The 20,345-nt window shown below is 38.7% G+C and overlaps 2 protein-coding genes across 2 annotated transcripts; one reads left to right on the forward strand and one right to left on the reverse strand.

Moving 5' to 3' along the window:
- Nucleotides 1-2,015: 2,015 nt before the first annotated feature.
- On the forward strand, nucleotides 2,016-4,578 carry mixl1 (Mix paired-like homeobox). The gene is made up of 3 exons (XM_060864953.1): nucleotides 2,016-2,245; nucleotides 3,088-3,299; nucleotides 3,917-4,578. The coding sequence occupies exons 1-3, from the start codon at nucleotides 2,149-2,151 to the stop codon at nucleotides 4,547-4,549; spliced, it is 942 nt and encodes a 313-aa protein (XP_060720936.1). The 5' UTR covers nucleotides 2,016-2,148; the 3' UTR covers nucleotides 4,550-4,578.
- A 147-nt stretch (nucleotides 4,579-4,725) lies between these two features.
- Nucleotides 4,726-20,243, reverse strand: lin9 (lin-9 DREAM MuvB core complex component). The gene is made up of 15 exons (XM_060866145.1): nucleotides 20,122-20,243; nucleotides 17,079-17,111; nucleotides 16,900-16,991; nucleotides 15,475-15,579; nucleotides 15,253-15,383; nucleotides 13,623-13,748; nucleotides 13,337-13,494; nucleotides 12,418-12,551; nucleotides 9,360-9,485; nucleotides 9,155-9,256; nucleotides 8,981-9,061; nucleotides 7,892-8,017; nucleotides 7,613-7,795; nucleotides 7,422-7,519; nucleotides 4,726-5,536 (listed from the first exon to the last, which is right to left on the reverse strand). The coding sequence occupies exons 1-15, from the start codon at nucleotides 20,150-20,152 to the stop codon at nucleotides 5,431-5,433; spliced, it is 1,632 nt and encodes a 543-aa protein (XP_060722128.1). The 5' UTR covers nucleotides 20,153-20,243; the 3' UTR covers nucleotides 4,726-5,430.
- Between the last annotated feature and the right edge of the window lie 102 nt (nucleotides 20,244-20,345).

The raw sequence follows: 20,345 nt of genomic DNA on the forward strand, positions 1-20,345 counted from the left end.
TCCAAAAATACTGAAGCACAGTAAAGATCTGGAAGTGATTCTGTAATTCGAGTTTATATTGTGTGTTTATTCTCTAGAAGACTCCACAATACTTCTAAAAAAAATTACAGATCAGATTGAAATCCAGTCGAGAGTTAAATGACTAAAGTAAAGGCCAAGATTCTGCTAACTCTTTCAATCTATAGATATTTTCAAACACTGAGGTCCAAAAACTTCCTTAAACTTCTCAGAGACCTCGATCCTTGAACCCTTTACTGACTCTGACGGTATTCTGAGCTCAATGCGATGTCTTTTGGCTAATCCGTCTGTCTGAGGACTCGCTCCGAAGGTGCGAAAGCCGTGTCTGTGAAGGCCGCCAGCCACACCGATAACGGCTCATCATTATCTGCTCCAACTGTTTGATGTTTGAAGGGTCATTTTGTTGAACCATTGAGCAGACCTGTTTGCTGAAGATGTGATCAAAGTAAAGAAGAAAAAAGGGGATTTTAAAAAAAATGCAGACAGGAAATCAAGAGTGAATCGGAATTTATCGAACTGGGTTCATGGAAAAAAAAAAACAAAGAAAAATTCATGGATTTTATTGATCTATAGATTTTAAAAAAAATCTGAGAGGTTCATTGCTTGAGCTCATAAATCCTTCATTATTAGATGTTTATGATTGCTCAGTTAAATTAAATGAATTTTCTTCTAAACTCTGGAATAAAAAAATAAAATAAACCCTGGCTCAAATATACAGTAGAGCTGAAATATTGATCGCTCTATAATGTTTGAAAGCTCTTTGAGGTCCAGATCTCCATTCCTCACTCTTGGGAAATGAACAAGGTTCCTCTGTGGTTCTTGGGATAGTTCTGGTCAGCTTGACTTATCTTGAAGCCCTTTTTGATCGAGAAAAGCTTTACGCTTTTCCAGAACATTTCTCATCTGCTGGCTGAACAGAAGAATGCTTTTGTTGTTGTTTTTTCATAACAGCTTCTCTGCTTCTCCTGAATGATGCTGGTCTAAAGGGATTTGAAGGGATTGACATAAAGAAGGTTACAACATCAATATAACTTGAACAAACATCTAGATAGTTATTTAGATCTATGGCTGAATCAGGTGAAGTGTGCTTTAAGGGGCTCATCAGGTGGTGTGTGTGGTGAACCATCAAGATCATCACTGTTGTGTATTGAAGCACTAAACCTGAGAAGGATGGTATGCAGGAGAAGGTAGCGAAGATGACGAAGATGAACAGAGTATGAAAGTATAATATATAATGAAAAATCTACACATTCAAGACAAGATAAAAGTAGTAAATAAAATAATTAGTACAGCCTTAGTCTTTTACCTGGAAATGTTGGTTTACTAGCAAATTAAGGTGTATGATGGTTCCTTTAATCTGGTTCTGGTTCTGGTTCTTTTCTGGTTCCCTTAATCTTTAGGTCTTTAGTTAACGTCCTACTTTTTTGTAAAAGCTAATTACAGTCCAATGGTGTACTTTAAGTTGTTTTTAAAGTTGGTGTGCCTTTGGATTTGTCTTTGTACATAGCGAGACACAGATTTCACAGGCTTTACATTACATTTACGTTAATTGTAAGACGCTGATTGTTGCTTCTTTGGAAATCTTTTAAAGCTGTAGCTCATCTCGTACGGCTTTATGACACCACGAGAAAAATGATAAGAGAGAAATCTGCTCTCAAAAGCAATCAGTGAGTGTTTTATCTTGTGTTATAACTGCAGAATCTGAGCCATGTTTTTTGTATTTTCTTTTGTAATATGTTTCTTTACACACACACGCACACACACACACACACACACACACACACACACACACACACACACTGTGCCCTGCAGCCAGTCTGGGTACAATGTGGTCAATAGATCCAGAATGTAAGCAGGTACAATGTTTTTTCAGCTGATGTGTATTGGAGTGATGTGTAAAGGAGAGTGCATTAAGAGAGCACAAACGTGTTGGATGGATGCCGCATTCACGCGTTCGCACCCGCAGCACCAGCCGGAGGTCAGCACACGGTGCCAGCCGCTCGTTATCAGCGCACTTCCGGCGCTTTGATCAGGTGGCTGGAGCAGGGACTATATATATAACCGCACAAGACACACACACACACACACACACTCACTCTCACACCTGAACACGTATACAAGCAGAAGGACATGGCGACTTTACACGGCTTGAGCACGGAATACTCACAACACCCCGCGTTTCCTCCGGTCACCAACCTGAGCAGGAGCGGCACCGGGCAGCCTGCAGGTAATAACAGCTCCGGGTGCAGACGGGTTGCCAGGTTGATACTTCTTAAGCTTAAAAAGTAGTTCATTATGAATAGCATAAATTTGGTTGATACTCTCTCTCTCTCTCTCTCTCTCTCTCTCTCTCTCTCCCGTTTTAATATCTTTAATATCTAGGTGGAAAATATTGCCTATTCTTTTCCTTGTTGCTGGGGTTATATCATAGTTTACTTTTGTACCTTTGGTGTATATTCATATATTTTACCTGATTCTTTGAAGGTTCCTGATACTAAAAGATGTTTCTGTGCTTCTTCTTAATAAATCGGTTTATGCTGAAAATAATTTCAGCTTTGTTTCCTTAGTACATAGTTTTTGTTCCTCATCATGTCAGGGAGATTTTATCTCGTGGCCTGGGGTCTAAATCTACATCTGGACATCTGGGAAGCTGCTCGATCACAACACACATTGTTATAAATGCTGTACAATTACAAATGGACTGTATATGACTGTAGAAAGGACATTATTTATAACCACACTCTCTGGTGTCACCCAAATGAGGCTGGGTTTCCTTTTGAGTCTGGTTTCTTCCTCATACCGTCTAAGAGAGTTTTACCTTGTCACAGTCTCCTCAGGTTTGCTCATTACTGATAAATGCAAATAAATTTCCATAAAAGTTTTGTTTATAAAGCCCCAAATAAATTTAATTGGGAAAAAAATACAATGGACTTGAATCCTACAACAGATGGTCTCAATTGTCAGGAAAAAAGACAGAAGAAAGATGTTAGAAAGACAGAAATGTTAACTGTCTGAAGGAGTCTACAGGAGCTCATTTTAATGTCTGCTTGTTTATCCTTTTTTCTACAGACTACAGCTTGTATGAGAGAGCGACTATAGTTAAGAACAGCAGGCCCGTGATGGACAGTGCGGTTCTTCTAACACACCGTAGGAAGAGAACCAACTTCACCCAGCAGCAGATTGAAGTGCTGGAGAAAGTCTATTCGGACACCAAGTACCCGGATATTTACTTGCGGGAGAGACTGGAGGCGCTGACTGGTTTACCTGAGTCTAGGATCCAGGTAAATTGAATTGATAATGTAAATGTAATGTAATGTAAATAGAATGTAAAGAACATGTGATCAATCAGCTAATTCTTAATTAACTGAGTTATTGTAAATGGGAAAACATTAACAGTGTGTTTGTAGTCCTGAGGTACCAGGAATCCACCCAACTCTTGGGTGGATTAATAATGGTCTGAAGAGCTGGATTCAATACTGGTTCCTCAAGTATAGAACAAGGATTACATTCTTTTGTTGTATTTCTCTAGTTTTTATTGACTCCTAAAAGTGGAGAATATCATCAAGCAATGTACCCTATAGCTGGTATAACAAAATACCCATAATGCACTATGCTGTTTGTAGGGAATTTCATCTTTTCCCCCTCCCTTAAAGGTTAAATTAAAAAATAATTCCTAAACTTAATTTTTTGTTTATTAAACCCATTTGTAAATCTTATTTTTAAAGCATAGTTTATATAAATTGACAAAAGTGCTGTATAAAGTGCTATATTAGTTTTTATTTACTTTGTTTTAAATTCAGATATCTCTTCTTTAAGATGTGACATTTAGGATTAAAGAAAAAAAAATTAATTCTGCTTTATGTTCCATTCAATAATTTAGTGATATATTTGTTTTCAGGTCTGGTTTCAGAACCGACGTGCCAAATCACGACGCCAGGTCGGAGCTCCAGTTCTTGTGAAGACCAAAGCAAGCATTCCCATCATCTCAAACAGACCAGCTTCTTCTTACCCCATTCATCATGAGCAGCTGGGGCAGGAGCTTAGGGGCAACTTCACTCAACTGTGCCAGGAGCCGAGAGGTATCTTCAATCAACCGAACCAAAGCTATGACTCCCACTCCATGTCCGGCTTGTTTGGTCAGGCTAGTGACGAGAGGATCAGAGCAGATCAGGTGAAGAGAGAGGAGCGTCAGCAGTGCCACAGGGCAAACGGACACGTTCTTGCTCAGAGCAAGCCAGAGCCTTCAGGGAATACCATGCTGGTGGACTATGACAATTTCCCTCCAAACAGAACCATCGGTCCTGACATGAGAGTGGTCATCCCTCCAGTCCCGACACATGTCAACTTCATCCCAAACCGGTCACCACCAACACAGACCAGCTGTCCTGTGCAGCACACACAGATCAGAGTGCCACACGGCAGCCTGGGTCACTTTTCCCCCATTGGCGGCAGCAGCGACGCGGGAGATTTTTCCGATTCCGACTCCGAATGGGAGAAAGAAGCCCTGGCTGGATTCAATGCTTTCATATAATCCATTTGTTCCCATTTTTGCAGCCATTTTTTTTTGTTTATTAAAATATAGAGATTTTCAATCAATTATTTATTTTTTTAAAGTTTCACTATGTTACTGTTGAAAAAAAAAACCTAATAAAGTAGAATACGGTGTTCATGAAATGTGTCTGATTGACTAACAACAAAATCCAGGAAAACCTCCATCTTCTGTGTTTAATTAGAAATGAACAAAACATATGTACATGTACCAGTTAAATAAAAACAACTGGTGGAAATCATTTAAAATTAAAATTCCTAAATCCAAAAAATGGAAGATACACAACAGGATATTGGTTTAAGTTTAACCACTTAGGAAGAGAACAATCAGCTCGTTAGCATTTACACGGCTGTCTAAGCCTCCGTTGAATTTGCCTCTTTACAAAAATACTTAAAAGTACTTACAAAATGTCCATACATACATGACAAATGCATCAATAAACTGTACAATTATCTACAATATATATGTATATATATATTTAAAAATCTCTTCTGTCTTAGACATTCAAAACTGTAGTTCCCTTTTTTGTTGAGGGAATAAAAAGCCAGAAAAAAAATAAATAAGAACCGAAACTGAGTAAAGACTCTACAGGAAACATGTAAAGGGAACTTAAGGATTAAGATTAAAACAGTTTAATGTGATAACATTGTCCTGTGTCAATCTTACAGTACGCGCTATATATAGAGACGCGTAGATTTCACAACAAAGAAATAACGGCTCTACTGGATGCTGTTCTAGCGTCTGCGTGCTCGTCGCTCTTGTTTAAGACAACGTGGGATTAAAAAATGGCTCCTTGTCCAAAACTTGTTCTGCTTCAGGTTTATTTTCGGTCTGTGTTTAAGACAGGGTGGGTTCTATATCGGTCACGTTCTGTTGGTGTTGTTGATGGAGAAAGCGTGCAGGTTTCCAAGCTGACTCAGGCCGCTCTGGATGTGCGCTACGTGGATCTCTACGTTGTCTTGGAAACAACTGGAGTAAAGAGAGAGAAAAAGAAAAAGAGAGAACACAAACTCTGAGAAAGGTCACGTTAATTATACCACAGTGCTGCTCGACGTTTAAATCCGAACACGTTGATTTATTTCCTCAAACGGGAGAACTAACAGCAGTACAGCTGCAGGTTTGTATTTGACATATGTACTAATACGTACGTTAAAAAATACTGTAAAAAAACCTCCAGAAGTCAACAACCATCAACTTTATATTATTTCCTTTTTTAAAGTGTGTGGTATTTTATAACGGTGTGTATTTCAGCACAGATAGCTGATGTGTGGTTACAGCTTTAAGTGTGTGACTATTAAAAACAAAATAAAGATTATACGAAAAGTTCCTTTGGGATGGATATTTGTCCCATCCATTTGATTAATTACCCTTGTGGCTAGATTATATTCCTTTATACATGGGTGCAAAGTGGCTTGTGCATTTCCACAGAAATGAACCCTAAGCAGGGGCACGGTGCCTTAGTGGTTAGCACGTTCGCCTCACACCTCCATTTGGGGTTGGGGGTTCGATTCCCGCCTCCACCTTGTGTGTGTGGAGTTTGCATGTTCTCCCCGTGCCTCGGGGGTTTCCTCCGGGTACTCCGGTTTCCTCCCCCGGTCCAAAGACATTCATGGTAGGTTGATTGGCATCTCTGGAAAATTGTCCGTAGTGTGTGATTGCGTGAGTGAATGAGAGTGTGTGTGTGTGTGTGTGTGCCCTGCAATGGGTTGGCACTCCATCCAGGGTGTATCCTGCCTTGATGCCCAATGACGCCTGAAATAGGCACAGGCTCCCTGTGATCCGAGGTAGTTCGGATAAGCGGTAGAAAATGAGTGAGAGAGTGAACCCTAAGCATCCATGTGGTGCAACACCAATGTAAACAGCAGAGGGCAGTACAGCATCTACACAAATTAGTATCCTGTCTCAAATTCCAAACAAATCAGATGAAGCGAGTTACCTTTTAGACTTACTGTAAAAATTTAAAAATCTTCTCTGTGATGTTTTGAGATCAGATCAGATTAAAGTTTCTGGATTACTAAATGTAAAATGATTTGGCCAGTGCGTGTCGTCTGGGGGCAAATACAACAAAATTCCGGGAATTTTCAAGGCTGGCAACTTTCCATGGGAATTAATAGGAATATATGGGAATTAACGGGGAATTTAAAAAAATGCAGAGTTGCCTATAACAAGGAACTTAAATATAGTTAAGAAGAAATCTTGCAGCATAATTTTGTTTAAAACAACAAGATTTAATGCAAATTAAGTTCCCCTCCATTTTCCAGGCCTTGACTACCACAGAATAAGCTTGAGAAAAAATGCTTCATTTTACATTTTGATTGGGACTTTTTAGAAGGGGAGGGTGGGGGATGCTTTCATTTTACAGCAATCATAGGGAAATAGGTTTATTACAATTATTAAGTTTAATATGTTTATTACAAGAATAATAATATTTATTATGCTTTTGTGTTACTCAATGAAAGAATCAATTAAAGTTCTGCTTACAATTAAATCAGTCAAGACGTCATTTTTAAAATGTGTATTTCCTTGCATGCATGTCTTCTTATGACCAAACAAAATGTTTATTTATGTTTGTATATGATATAGTTTATATACATTTCCCTATATTTCTAAATAATTCCCATAAATTCCTGTAAATTCCCATAAATTCTTGTAAAGTTTCCAATTTGGAATATTTCCAAAATTCCCTGTGTAAAGTTTCCGGAAATTTACCGGAAACTTTCCGCCCCTTTGCTACCCTAAATATGACCCTTGTTGCGGAATGTGCAGGCTTGTGGTCGGTGTAGGAACATTTTAACAACAACGGTGACAGATTTGTGCTGTAGAACACCAGTGCAATGTATATGCTGCATCTTACCTGAGGTTGGAGTTGTCTATTGAGTTCTTTATGTCATTCAGGGAGTCAGTTAATGATTTGAATTCAAATGAATTCAGGTCGCCACCTTCTGCCAAGCACTGCAGCAGAAAACAAAAGAAATCCCAGCAGAAATGAATCAGCAGTTGTGAATTCGGGTGTGTAGAGATGTAAGGATGTTCGGCCAGTCTCACCCTGATCTGCAGCAGGATGGCAGTGAGACGGGAAATGAGCTGTGTGAGTCCAGGGTTCTGGACGCGTTGTTCTCCGTCAGGCAGCTCGTTGGACAGCCTCAGCATTTCCTGTGCTTCCTCTTCACACCGTCTCCGCAGCTCGCTGGGCTGATCTGCAGGCTGCATGCCTTGATCCGGGGCCAGCTGTAAAACGAAAGAGTTCCATGAGGCTAAACGGTGTAGATGATTTCAGAACTTACACAAAGCGTTCCTAAAGTTTTCTAGAGTACGCTCACTTACTTCGTAACAGAACTGCTGGACTTCATGTAGAACTTTGTTCAGGTCTTTATTAAGCTGCTCCAGGTCCAGTACTGTAGAAGCGTACCTCCTCTGGAAGTCCAATCCGACCGGCATGGAATAGGACTTCTGCACACGGGCGGGAGGAAGGACAGGATTATTTCCAACATCATCAGACCTCAAAAAGTGTTACATCACACCAATTTGCAGAAGCTTAACGTGTTTCACCTGTGAATGAGCCGTTACCATAGAAATGGCATTGGGATTTATAGCTGCGTTAAAACTGTCAAATTTAGGATATTATTATTTAGGATTTAGGAACACACTTCCCTTTTGTCCAACTGCAAGGAGGTATCTCTTATAATCGCCTACTACTAAATATGAATAAAATACGCTTATTTCTTTTACATAGAGTAACACAATGCAAACAAAAATCTGCTTTAAAGGTGGGGTGCACGATGTTTGAAAAATGCTTCAGAAAACTGAGTCGGGCCGACAAACAAAAAAACGTGTAGCCAATTAGCAGAAAGGGGCGTGTCGTGTCAATATGGGCGGAGAGAGAGTTCAGTGCGCGTGTGTGACATTAGCAGAAAGCGATTGAAACATTGACATGTCAGATAAAAGCGGGTTCTAGTTGAACGTCGTCTTCCGCGTGAAACGGAGCTAAACCTTTCACGGTACAACACACAGTACAACAAAAACACATTTGTATTACCATAGTATTACTCATTGTGTTCATTTATTGATAAAAAATATCCCCTCGGCCAGCTGACCCAGCAGGTTCCGCCATAATAGTTGCCTGGGTTACGTACGTATGTGTGGGGCGGAGCTATCAAAACTGGGGTGACACCCATTTGGGTTAGAGGTGTGTTTGTTTTGGTGATTTCAAATGTCAACATTGGCTTTCAAACATCATGCACCCTTAACTTTAACTATGCAAATTAAAAATAACTTCATTTACATGTCCAGAATGACCGACCCTTACCACATTTTTTGTTTTGCTTGCACATACACCAGCAATTAATGAAATAAATAATAAAAAGAGAATTCTAAATATAATTCTATAGGACACAAATATTTAAAAATACATACCAGTTTTTCAGCCTCGGTGTTCATCTCCTTTAAATGCTTTATGTGCTCCTTTTTAATCATGAGTATTTTGGACAGTCGTGTCTGAAAGAAACAAGAAAGGAAATGAATCAATAAATAAATAAATCAATATCAAAATCCACACAAAACAGGTTTATCTGCATCGTCAATACTCACCACCTGTACGAGAAATTTGACGGGGAATCCTCCGAGCGTCTCTCCGTCACTTCCGGTCAGTTTATTCTTCCAGGGCGATTGACTGAACAGAGGGTCGCTGTCCTACAGGCACATAGTTAGAGAATCCAGCTGTATTTCATTTATTCTGCAATCAATTTAATGAAGTTTAAAAGTGTTACCAAAAGAGATAATCTCTGTCGGCTACCATTAAGATGGGTTGGGTCGATCCGGTGTACGTCCCCCGTGGTGGAGTCATGAAGTTTGGGAAGCGTGATGGCCGCTGTTTCTGAGCAAAAGCAGATATGGGCATCGTCTCGGGAGGCTCGTTACTCTGCAGGAAAGTTTTAAAACATTATAAAACAATGATTGTGGTTTTCTCTAAATTCTAACATATAATACAATTTTATTTAAAAGGTAAAAGGGTACAGTGTTGAACAACGTTCAACCTAACATCAAGTCTAATTTAATGCAAATCTACAGAGAGGGTTATTATGGTTATATCTGGGTCCCTACAATTATAGAAATGTGTGTGTGTGTGTGTGTGTAGGGGTCAAATCTACAACCTAATATGCTTCTACTTCAAGTTATCAGACTGAAAAGAGATGAAAGTGAGTAGGAATTGTTGGTGAGAATCAGATTCACAAATCTCAACCAGAGCTTTGGCTTTTTAATCAAAATGCACATGCTGGATTAGATTTAGTGGCATTTATGTTCTAACTGTGCATTAAACGCGCCTGTATTTTGACGACAGACCGTTTTTGCAGCTGAATATTAAACGGTGTGCACTATATACTAGGTCTCCGAATGAATACGGTAATGTTTAGATGTTGTATTTCTCACCGTATGTTGATTTTAACCATTACAATCAGCACAACCATTACACCAGCATAGGGCTGGGCGATAAAACGATAACGATATGTATCGCGATAGACAGGTGATCGATATCAATAAAAAATGTGTTTGATAAAACGTTCAATATTTTTTATTCTTCGCCGGAAGAAAACAGAGGTTGCACAGCAAGTTTGGTTGCATTAACAAAGGCACTCACTCTCTGGAACCTAGCAACGTAGGGAGTGACACGCTAACAGCCAATCATGTAACAGTATCATGGTTGGTTGCGCCATATCGTTGTCTCGTGCTGTCTGCTGGACTCCTCTTCAGTAACTGGCGAATGATGAGCAGAAAATGAGCCGCAGCGAGCGAGGAAAGTGTAAATAAAGGAGGAAAAATCAGCTCGCCAGTATGGAAGTTTTTCGAATATTATAAATCTGACTGTAGTCACACCAATGTTGTCTGCAAATTATGCAAGACTAAATTCTCAGGTTTCTCTATGTTTATATTTAACACTTTGCACCTTTTATTACACTTTATTAAGCATTTCTTACATTTTCTTTCATTTTGCACCTTAAATGTTAAGAGATAATTGTTAAGTGTTCATTGTGACTTTAGATTTATGTTTACATAATAATTATTTGAGTTTTCCTGGTTTTTGACATTTCTGTCTTAATAACTGAGGGGATTATGATCAGAGGAAGGTTAAGTTTAAAATAAAAATGTTTAAATGTACAGTGATGCCTCGAGATACGAGTGCTCTGACATACGAATTTTTTGAGATACGAGCTGTGATTCGACCAAATTTTTGGCTTGAGATACGAGCAAATTTTTGAGATACGAGCATCCGAGCCGCCGCCGCCGAAACAAAGATCCCCAACAACCACGTGTGCTCCGTTTCCCCGCCTCAGCTTCCCGCGTCTCACTCGGTTAAAGCCGCCTTTACACTGTACACGACAAACGACGGCCGATAAACAGGAAGTCATTCATTTCCTATGGAGAGTTGCAAAGGCGCTGCGTGAGGTGACGACCATCTGCGGATCCGTAATTTTCGGATCCGTTTTGAGCGTTGGATCCGTTAAGAAATTTGAACTTGTGCGACTACACCGCATCTGACGTTAGTGAGGAAAGAGTGTAAAAAAGGCAAAAACAAGTGAAGAGAAAAGCGATGAAGAAAATTAAGAAAATTTAATGTAAAGAAAACAGAAATTGTAGCAATTAAGTTCAGTTAAGTTAAGTCAGGACCACTTTGTCAAAAGAGAATTTATTAGATGATATGCGTTAGTGTTGGCGGTATGGTTCTGTTCTGGGCAAAAATCCCCGACCCCGTCCGTGCGCATGCATGGACAGAGCGGAGAAAGCAGCGAAAATAGAATAACCCCCCCCGTATAACAGAACCACTAATCATGCATAGTATTAGATATGCTCGCTTACGCGTTTTTGGAAAGTAATAAATGAATGAATTGATAAATAAATAATGAAATAATTAGAGAGAGGGAGAGAGAGAGAAAAAAATATGTGGAGATTTATGACGTAAACTGGTACAATGAACACGGGTTCCGGCTCGGTGGAGTCGGGGTTGGAGGAGGGAGTTTAGATCACGGCAGCAGCGAAGCGCTAGAGCGGCTCTATGAATAGGAATTTAAATTGTCGGGTAATATGGATGTCGTAACTGGATTGGTGCGCGTCGTGGACAGCTGATTAACAGCTGATGCACGCTTGACGATGAGGCCTGCCAGAACTAACGTGATGCTTGATTTGAGTTTGTTAATTTTAGTGAAGTTTAGTTCCATTTAAGTGTAAAGTAGCATTAAGAGTGTACAGTAGCGAGTAAGTGAACGAAAGCGAAAGTGTACGTACGAGACAAAATTCCTCCTGTTTACTCCTCCCTCAACCTCCGTGCGCATCTTCCGTAAAGTTAAACCGGTTTATTTTTTTAACATTCTCTTTTATTACTGTATGTTTTTATACAATATTTGTCATTTATAAATACAGGTACTGTACATGTTTCATATTCAAAACACAAACAAAACAACTGGAGTGGAATTTTGCGAGCTGGAACGGATTAATGGGATTTCAATTCATTTAAACGGGGAAAATTGTTTTGAGATACGAGCAAAGTCACGAAACGAATTAAACTCGTATCTCGAGGCAACACTGTAATATATTTTTCTCCTGGTCCGTATTTTAAATGGGTCATAAAAAATATCAATAATTATCGATATCGACCGATATGAAACACTGATATCGTGATACAGTTTTCAGCCATATCGCCCAGCCCTACACCAGCATGTAATGTGTATGTAGATTGCACCAAGTACCTGGTAGTTAAGTGTGTGAACAATTATGATTATGTGTGTGTTAAAGTGTGACGGATGTTTAAGCGCAGCTGGAGTAAAGGTAATGACTGAACTCAAACACTGAAGACTTACGAGTACTTCGTAGTCTGGAACCGTGTGTGTACCGAGCCCACTTCTGTCAAAGGTGACACGATAGGTTGCTGCACTCGTGTCCACTGCGTCGATCTGTCCTGTGAACAGGCCGTCCTGGACACCCCTGAGTCGAGCTGCAATAAAAGAGGTGACTTTTTAAATAACAAAAACTAATATATGACGGTTACGAAGTAGCATCAGTCACGAGTTAGTACTATTTATTCAATTAGTTAATGTGGACAACATAATGTCCACATTTAATCCTCTTCTGACATCATTTTTATCCGTTTATATTTACTACACACTTAACACTGTGAATTTGGTTATCACGTATTATAGCTGGCTCTCAAAGTTAACGAGGCCAAACAAACAAACGAATAAATAAAAACATGGCTTGTCGTGCCGTAGCGGGATAAAAACCGACACTGAAGACTTCTTCAGTAAATGTTAAACGAAAGCATTCTTACAGAAAAATTCGCCATGTCTGCGATGACGCACGTTTACATGACGATTCCGTCGTAAATGTAACGTCCCTGTGTAAGCGGTTACCATAGTAACAACACGGTAACCTTTTAGAACAAGCGTGTTGATATAAACCTGTGTCAACTGCGGATCTGTTAAATTAATCGACACCTACTGACCAATCAGAATTGAGTTTTAAATAGTACTGAATTTGGTGAAGTATGATTGAACTCTTGCTCCTGTTTTTTTTAAATACGCTTTTCAATTAACATTTAAAATATTACAACCAAATATTTAATAAAGTTCAGGGAAACAGAAATGTAGACTGTGATGATGTTCGAAAGAGACTAGAAAGATTTCCATATTCTGGGAATAACACGTACAAAGCCGTGTGTTCTCGTATCCTCGACCTCCGGGTCAATCCGAGTTCGTTTGTTTTTTTTAATGCAAAACTCACCGGTGACTTTAGTGCCGATGACTAACGGCAAAGGGATTTCCTCTGGTAGATCTTTACATAGTGAAATGTCTGTGATTTTTCTCTGCTGCAACAGACGCATCTTCTGTCTCTTCTGCTTCAGCGCTGTTCGCTCCTCAGCGAAGAATGCCGAAGAGCACCTGCCAAAACACTCTTCTTCAGTACAGCTCTCTCTTGACAATCAGGTCCCTAAAATCCCAGCTCTGGGTTTTATACATTAATGAAAGGGTTAAAGAATCTATGTTAGGCTTGTAATGAATCATCGCACCTCCTGGGTTTGCCCATAAGTCGTCTGATGGTTCCCCATTCCACTCTGGTCAGCTTCCTGGTTTTTAGATTAGGAAAAGACTCCTTCAGGCATAAACAGAAGTCGTTATCTCCCTCAAATAAAGGTCTGAAAAGAGAGGAGATAAGAAATGGGTTAAGGCACATGAGACACAGATCATTCAAACAGCTTGATTCCGTTTGGTTAGAAGGTAGTGCTGGGCGATAAAACGATATCGATATGTATCGTGATAGACGCGTAATATCAATAAAAATTTGTTCGATAAAACGTTCAATATTTTATTATTCATCGTTGGAAGAAAACAGAGGTTGCGAAGCAAGTTTGGTTGCATTAACAAAGGCACTCTGGTAACCTAGCAACGTAGGGAGTGACACGCCAACAGCCAATCATGTGACAGTATCATGTCTGGTTGCGGCATATCGTTGTCTCGTGCTGTCTGCTGGATTCCTCTTCAGTAACCGGCGATAAGCAGAAAATGAGCCGCAGCGAGCGAGGAAATTGTAAATAAAAGAGGAAAAGTAAGCTACTTTTTCATATTTCTGCAGGTTTTATATTTCAAACAATGTTACTGTACTGTATCAGGTTTGTTTTTTATATTACAGATGTATCTCAGTCTACCTCAGTTTTATTTATGTTTAAAAAACACTGCACATATTTTATCTAAATCCAAACCTACATGGTCCTGTGTGAAAAAGTATTTGCCCCCTAAACCTAATAACTGGTTGGTCCACCCTTAGCAGCAAGAACTGCAATCGGGAGTTTGTGATAACTTGCGATGAGTCTGTTACAGCTGAGGCTGTGGAGGAATTTTGGTCCACTCATCTTTGTAGAATTGTAATTCAGCCACATTAGAGGGTTTTTGAGCATGAACCGTCTTTTTAAGGTCCTGCCACAGCATCTCAATAGGATTCAGGTCAGGACTTTGACTCGGCCACTCCAAAGTCTTCATTTTGGTTTTCTTCAGCCATTCAGATGTGGACTTGCTGGTGTGTTTTGGGCCATTGTTCTGCTGCAGAACCCAAGTTCACTTCAGCTTGAGGTCACGAACAGATGGCCGCACGCCGTCCTTCAGGGTTTTTTGGTATACAGCAGAATTCAAGGTTCCATTTATCACAGCAAGTCTTCCAGGTCCTGAAGCAGCAAAACAGCCCCAAACACAGCAAGCACTTTTTCACACAGGGCCATGTAGGTTTGGGTTTAGTTTTCCCGTAATAATAAAAACCTTCATTTAAAAACTGCATGTTGTGTTTACTTGTTATCTTTGACTAATATTTTAATTAGTTTGATGATCTGAAACATTAAAGTATGACAAATAAAAAATCAGGAAGGGGGCCAACACTTTTTCACACCACTGTATGTCTGTGAAGATGCTTTGTGGCAACGTCCAGTGCTAAAAGGCTTAGCCATACAAATACAATCACGGAAGGAGTCTCCAGCCAGAGTCTCCAGCCGCGTAACAGACAGAACTAAAGCTTTGTTTCACAAACATTAAACGTGACTATAAAAGCAGATCAGACGTACGATGTCATTCTTAAAACCGTTGTGATTTGTGGAGTTAAAGGAAAATAATGACATCCTGATTATTTACACCAGCATGACGTAGATAGCTTACCTGTCAATATTTGAATAAAACCACTCGTAGATGCACCATTTGTGTGCTTTGGGTAACTTTAGCAGATTTCGTAATCTCAGTCCAATCTTCTGTGAGGTTTTTTTGTCTGGTGTTGCGACAGTTGCAAGTTTCTGCAAAGAGAAAATTTTTTTTTACAAATTTTTGACCCTTGCTGGTCAGACGTGCTTTTCTTTGTCACGACATTTGGTCTAATCCTCTGACCTGAGGAACGGTGGTGACTCTCTGGCTTCTCCTGGGGGATCTGGAACTGAGAGACCGCTCCTCATCTTCAGAGGAAAAACGACCTCTCTTTGAGCTTCTTGTCGGCTTTAATGTCGACAGTAAGGGAAAAATGTAAGTCTATAACAGTATAATAATATTAAACAAACACGAAAGCACGATCTGGTCAGTCACTCAAGGATTTCAGAAGTTTTTATGATTGTCATGGTCAAAAATGCTTTGCAAAATTTTTCTGTTCTGTTCTTAAATCTGTGAAATCGCAAGCATGGGATTCTTCCTTTAAACACTTACCAGTGAAGACATATGTAAGGTTGCAAAATTCAGGGAATTTTCAAGGCTGGAAACTTTCCATGGGAATGAAAGGGAATATATGGAAATGAACTGGGAATTTAAAAAAAAATGCAGAGTTGCCTATAACAAGGAACTTAAATGTAGTTAAAAAATCTTGCAGCATAATTTTGTTTAGAACAACAAGATTTAATGCAATTTAAGTTGAATTTGTACCCTGCTTTCCTCGGTCACTTGCACACAGCACGCTGCTTACTGGAGGGCCATTGAGGCCAAACCCCCTTCATGTACTTGCATTCTTCCATAACACGCACAGTAACACTTTATTTTAGGGTCATTTAACTAGTTGCTTATTAGCATGAATATTAATAGAATATTGGCTATTTATTAGTACTTATTAAGCACATATTAATGCCTTATTCTGCATGATCTTATTCTACATTCTTAAATGTACCCAATACCTAAACTTAATAACTACCTTATTAACTATTAATAAGCAGTAAATTAGGAGTGTTACCACATGCAGATAATTTGATTTCAATTAAAGTTCTACTTACAATTAAATCAGTCGAGACATCATTTTTAAAATGTGTATTACCTTGCATGAATGTCTGCTTAAGACCAAACAAAATGTTTATTTATGTTTGTATATGATATAGTTTATATACATTTCCCTATATTTCCAAATAATTCCCATAAATTTCCAATTTGGAATATTTCCAAAATTCCCCAGATTAAGTTCCCGTGGAAGGTTTTCGGAAATTTACCGCCCTTTTGCAACCCTACACATGTGTAATGACTTTTCTATGAGAGCTGTATGATGTTCCGCATGACACGTCAATTTGTAACTCCTCTGAATATCGTGCAGTTTTCTTGGTTTTGCGATTGAGGAATCCTGGAGCAAGTGAAGTGTCCGTGCAGAACGATCGTGTGAGTTATAAATGCTGAATAATTTAAACATGCTAACGATTCCTTCCTCAGACTTGCTACGGAAGCAGGCACGTTCACAACACAATAAGATTTTCGATTTCACAAAGAGTGAAAAAAAAATGGTGTTACTTTTGTTAAAAACGTGTGGAAACAAAGAGCCTCGTTATATTCTTACATAAAAAAACGCACCGTTTCCATGGTCGTGTAGCCACTCCTTCCTCTGGTGGTCTGAGATTTTGACAGGATGTTTTTCTCGTTTAAGGTGTTCGACAAACTTCCCTCTGCGAACAAAAATCATCATCATCACCCTCATCTTGAACTTTAAACATCTTCCAAATGTTAGGAATCTTCATACAGTCTGTTCTTACCTCTCAGGCTGACAAGAGCCTTCGCTGAAGAGCCTGAAGAAAACAAACAAACAAACAAACAAAAAAAAAACATTAGATATGTTTCAAATCAATAAAACAAAATTGTTTAAACATGAATAGATTCCGATTGGTCAGAAGCTGCTGATTCATTTTCTATCACAGCACTTTTGACAGTAGTGCAGCAAATTATGGCTTTACTTATAATTAACATGTTCGTTCTAATACGATGTCGTTTCTATAGCAACAGCCACATCCACAGGGATTGGAAAGAAAAAACTATGTATTTAACAAATGTGTTAAAAAGAAACAAAAAAAAGGTTTCAGCCGGTCACAAACAGTCAGTACGCTTTCCAAAGCATTAAAGTCTTGAGGAGGAAGTTGTTATTGTTGTTTTTTTAAAATATGAGATACGTGAAGAAATTACAGTTTCTAGCTTGCTATATATAAAGGATATAACGATGTAACTATAAACGGATAAACTAAAATCGTTTCGGTCTCAATTACTGACAACCGCTTACCGCTTGGTAAGCTGATGTATTATAAGAAATAAAGTATGTGGTTACTGCAGAATGTGTGGTTACTGCAGGTATTTAATTGACTTCAAGCTGGAAATAAAAGTGGTTCAGATTACAGAATAACGAGACTAAAGTTACCAATATGTGAATCTGCCTACATGTAGCGCAGTCACCGCTATTCAGATAACATACAAATGAAAAAAGTACAATGTCACATTCGACTAAAGATCATAACTACAACTAGGAAGAAAAAAAAATTAATGAAATGCTCCGTCAACAATCCAGAATTCCTACTCGTAAAGATAAAAGTTTCTTAAACCCTGAATTCAGCAAGTGACGTCGAATCAACACTGTATATATGTGTATTTACTTTAGATCAGTCACCATACAGACCATACAGGTATATAACCCTCATTACACAGCTGATAGATTTTTTATTGGCTTTTCTGCACTTTCTTTCAATGTAGGGTGAAAATCTGGGGATTAGTTATAGGCCTAATCTAACACACTTTATACATCCTTTGGGAGGTTCGGAGATGTTAAAGCTAGGGTTTCTGAGATCAAGATGGAACAGAACAGGACCCTTTATTACAGATTCAATATTTTTCAGATTTCAGATAATCAGAGCTCAGTGCAACAGCGTCGTGTCGATACCGAGCGCAGACGTCCTCACAGTAACACAGCGACTGTCTCACGTCAAAAAAATGTTCAAATATCTTAAATCTTGAATATAGTCAAGTTATTTACTTTTTCTTATTATAAAACTACGATCAAATTTTAACTACTTGTAAGCATTAATTTCAAGAAAGAAGCAAGAACTGGAATATTTCAATCTTAAAAACAAGAAAATATGCATAGAAGTATTCTAAATAATCTATTTTGTTATTGTAACCTTATAATAAAAGAGAGTAGATGAATGTTAAAGACATTAACACTTGTTCCATCAGTTTAAAGTTTGTACGTTACATAAAACCCCAGAGGTTTAGAGGTGTCATGCTTTAATCTTCCTGTCTTCCTGTGCAATATTTCAGATTTGTGTCGTCACTCAACGTATCACACACACATGGAGAAAAAAAATCTTTAGTGAATCAGATGAGATGATGATGTGATTTGGACACTGTGGAAGTTTCTCTTTACAATGCCACAACTTGTGTGAAGTGAAGCACAACGACAAGGTCAGAGGCCACAGGCGGTTTGTGACCTGGGCTTTGTTTACCAGTATTCATGATCAATGATAGTACTGGCTTTTTCTTAACATTAACATATTGTTAAGAAATAACACAAGCAATAACGATTTTATCAAAGCATCAAGATGTTCATTTGAGCTCTTACAATTGTTTTTTTAAAAAAAAAAGCAAATTAAACCATGGCTTCAATCACGACCGCTTTATTGCTCGAGGAGCAACTTCAGTACACTTCCCCAGATTTCTATAAGGCCAACGATCAGACACAAACGTTGTTGTATCTGATGTTTTACACTGTAATAAATTACGATCAGCCTACAAGAACACAAAGCTTTCAGTAGGATTATCATAATATAGCTAGTGTCCAATTCCTACATGTAAATGAATATTTTTTTTCTTCTTTTCTTTAAATCTCTGTATGTATATACATGTGTGAATGTCTTGTGACTTATACCTTCACCTGATATATGTACATATTGGCTCAGGTATGAAGAAAGCGTATTGATCAAATGTATTAGTTCACTATTTATTGCAACAGATCAAAATAGAAGTTCATGAAAGTGTTAAAAATTAGCACAAGACAAACCACATAACCGACTTGTTTAGTAACTTCACTCACTGAAGTGAAGGCATTTAAAAAACAAAACAAACCAAACCCCAATATATCAATATGCAGTGTGATAAAATGGACCTTGTGTCTGTGACAGTGTCATGAGGAGAAATAAAGCAGCAGCTGTCATCGATATGGACCACTGATATGTGGAGACAGTGTCAAACCTTCCTTAAACATTGATTCAACAATTGAATTCGCTTGTTTAAGATATGATAGCGATGTATAACCCAATCACGACCATTTAAATCGATAATACAAACCACCAAACCACATAAACAACATTGTTTACATTAGCTAGTTAGCTTAAAACGCTAAATCTGCCCACCCATAATATGACAAAGCCCGCCTCCTTTTTTTACAACCCTCCCAAGATCTGTCTCGGATTGGATAATAAACCGTAAATCAGATCTCATAACCAATAACAACACAGAAACAGGGATTTTCCGATCAATCCTAGCAAGGTAGGCGGGACTTGTCAGAATACCGGTAGGGAAACAAGGCAGAAAAAAAAGGCTACTGAAAGCTAACACTTAGCTATGTAGCAATTAGCTTCCTAGCTAGCAGGTTAAGCAGTTTAGTTCGAGCCATAGAAACGATATTTAAATATTTATTTTTCTTCATATCGCGTCGTTAAACAGAGCGCCGGTATAAATGTTTTTGTTTTTTTTAAACAACCACTTAACATTTTTAGCTTTTTGAGGGCAAATCCGAGTTAGTTTTTAATCACTTACTCTCGTCCAACAGCTGCTCGTGCTCCGCCATCTTGAATTAGCCGCGCCGGTTTTTCAAAGACGGAGCGAAGCAATGAACTCTGGGAAGGAGACGAGCTGAGAGGGCTGTTTGAAAACAAGGCGTCGATAGAAAATGTCTGTTTACAACCGAATATAACGTCGATGTGTTTTAGATTCGACGAAACAAAAGTAGTCACTACACTTTAATATAGATAGGAAACAGT

The sequence above is a fragment of the Tachysurus vachellii genome, chromosome 3 (assembly GCF_030014155.1).
Source record: "Tachysurus vachellii isolate PV-2020 chromosome 3, HZAU_Pvac_v1, whole genome shotgun sequence".
NCBI lineage: Eukaryota > Metazoa > Chordata > Actinopteri > Siluriformes > Bagridae > Tachysurus > Tachysurus vachellii.

Coding starts and splice junctions, on each gene's coding strand:
- lin9 (XM_060866145.1), bottom strand. CDS start 20,152: ATGGCGGAGCACGAGCAGCTGTTGGACGAGA. Junction 7,520..7,612: donor CCATCCTGCTGCAGATCAGG/GTGAGACTGGCC, acceptor TTTCTGCTGCAG/TGCTTGGCAGAAGGTGGCGA. Junction 5,537..7,421: donor ATAGACAACTCCAACCTCAG/GTAAGATGCAGC, acceptor TCTTTACTCCAG/TTGTTTCCAAGACAACGTAG.
- mixl1 (XM_060864953.1), top strand. CDS start 2,149: ATGGCGACTTTACACGGCTTGAGCACGGAATACTCACAACACCCCGCG. Junction 2,246..3,087: donor CGGCACCGGGCAGCCTGCAG/GTAATAACAGCT, acceptor TTTTTTCTACAG/ACTACAGCTTGTATGAGAGA. Junction 3,300..3,916: donor TACCTGAGTCTAGGATCCAG/GTAAATTGAATT, acceptor ATTTGTTTTCAG/GTCTGGTTTCAGAACCGACG.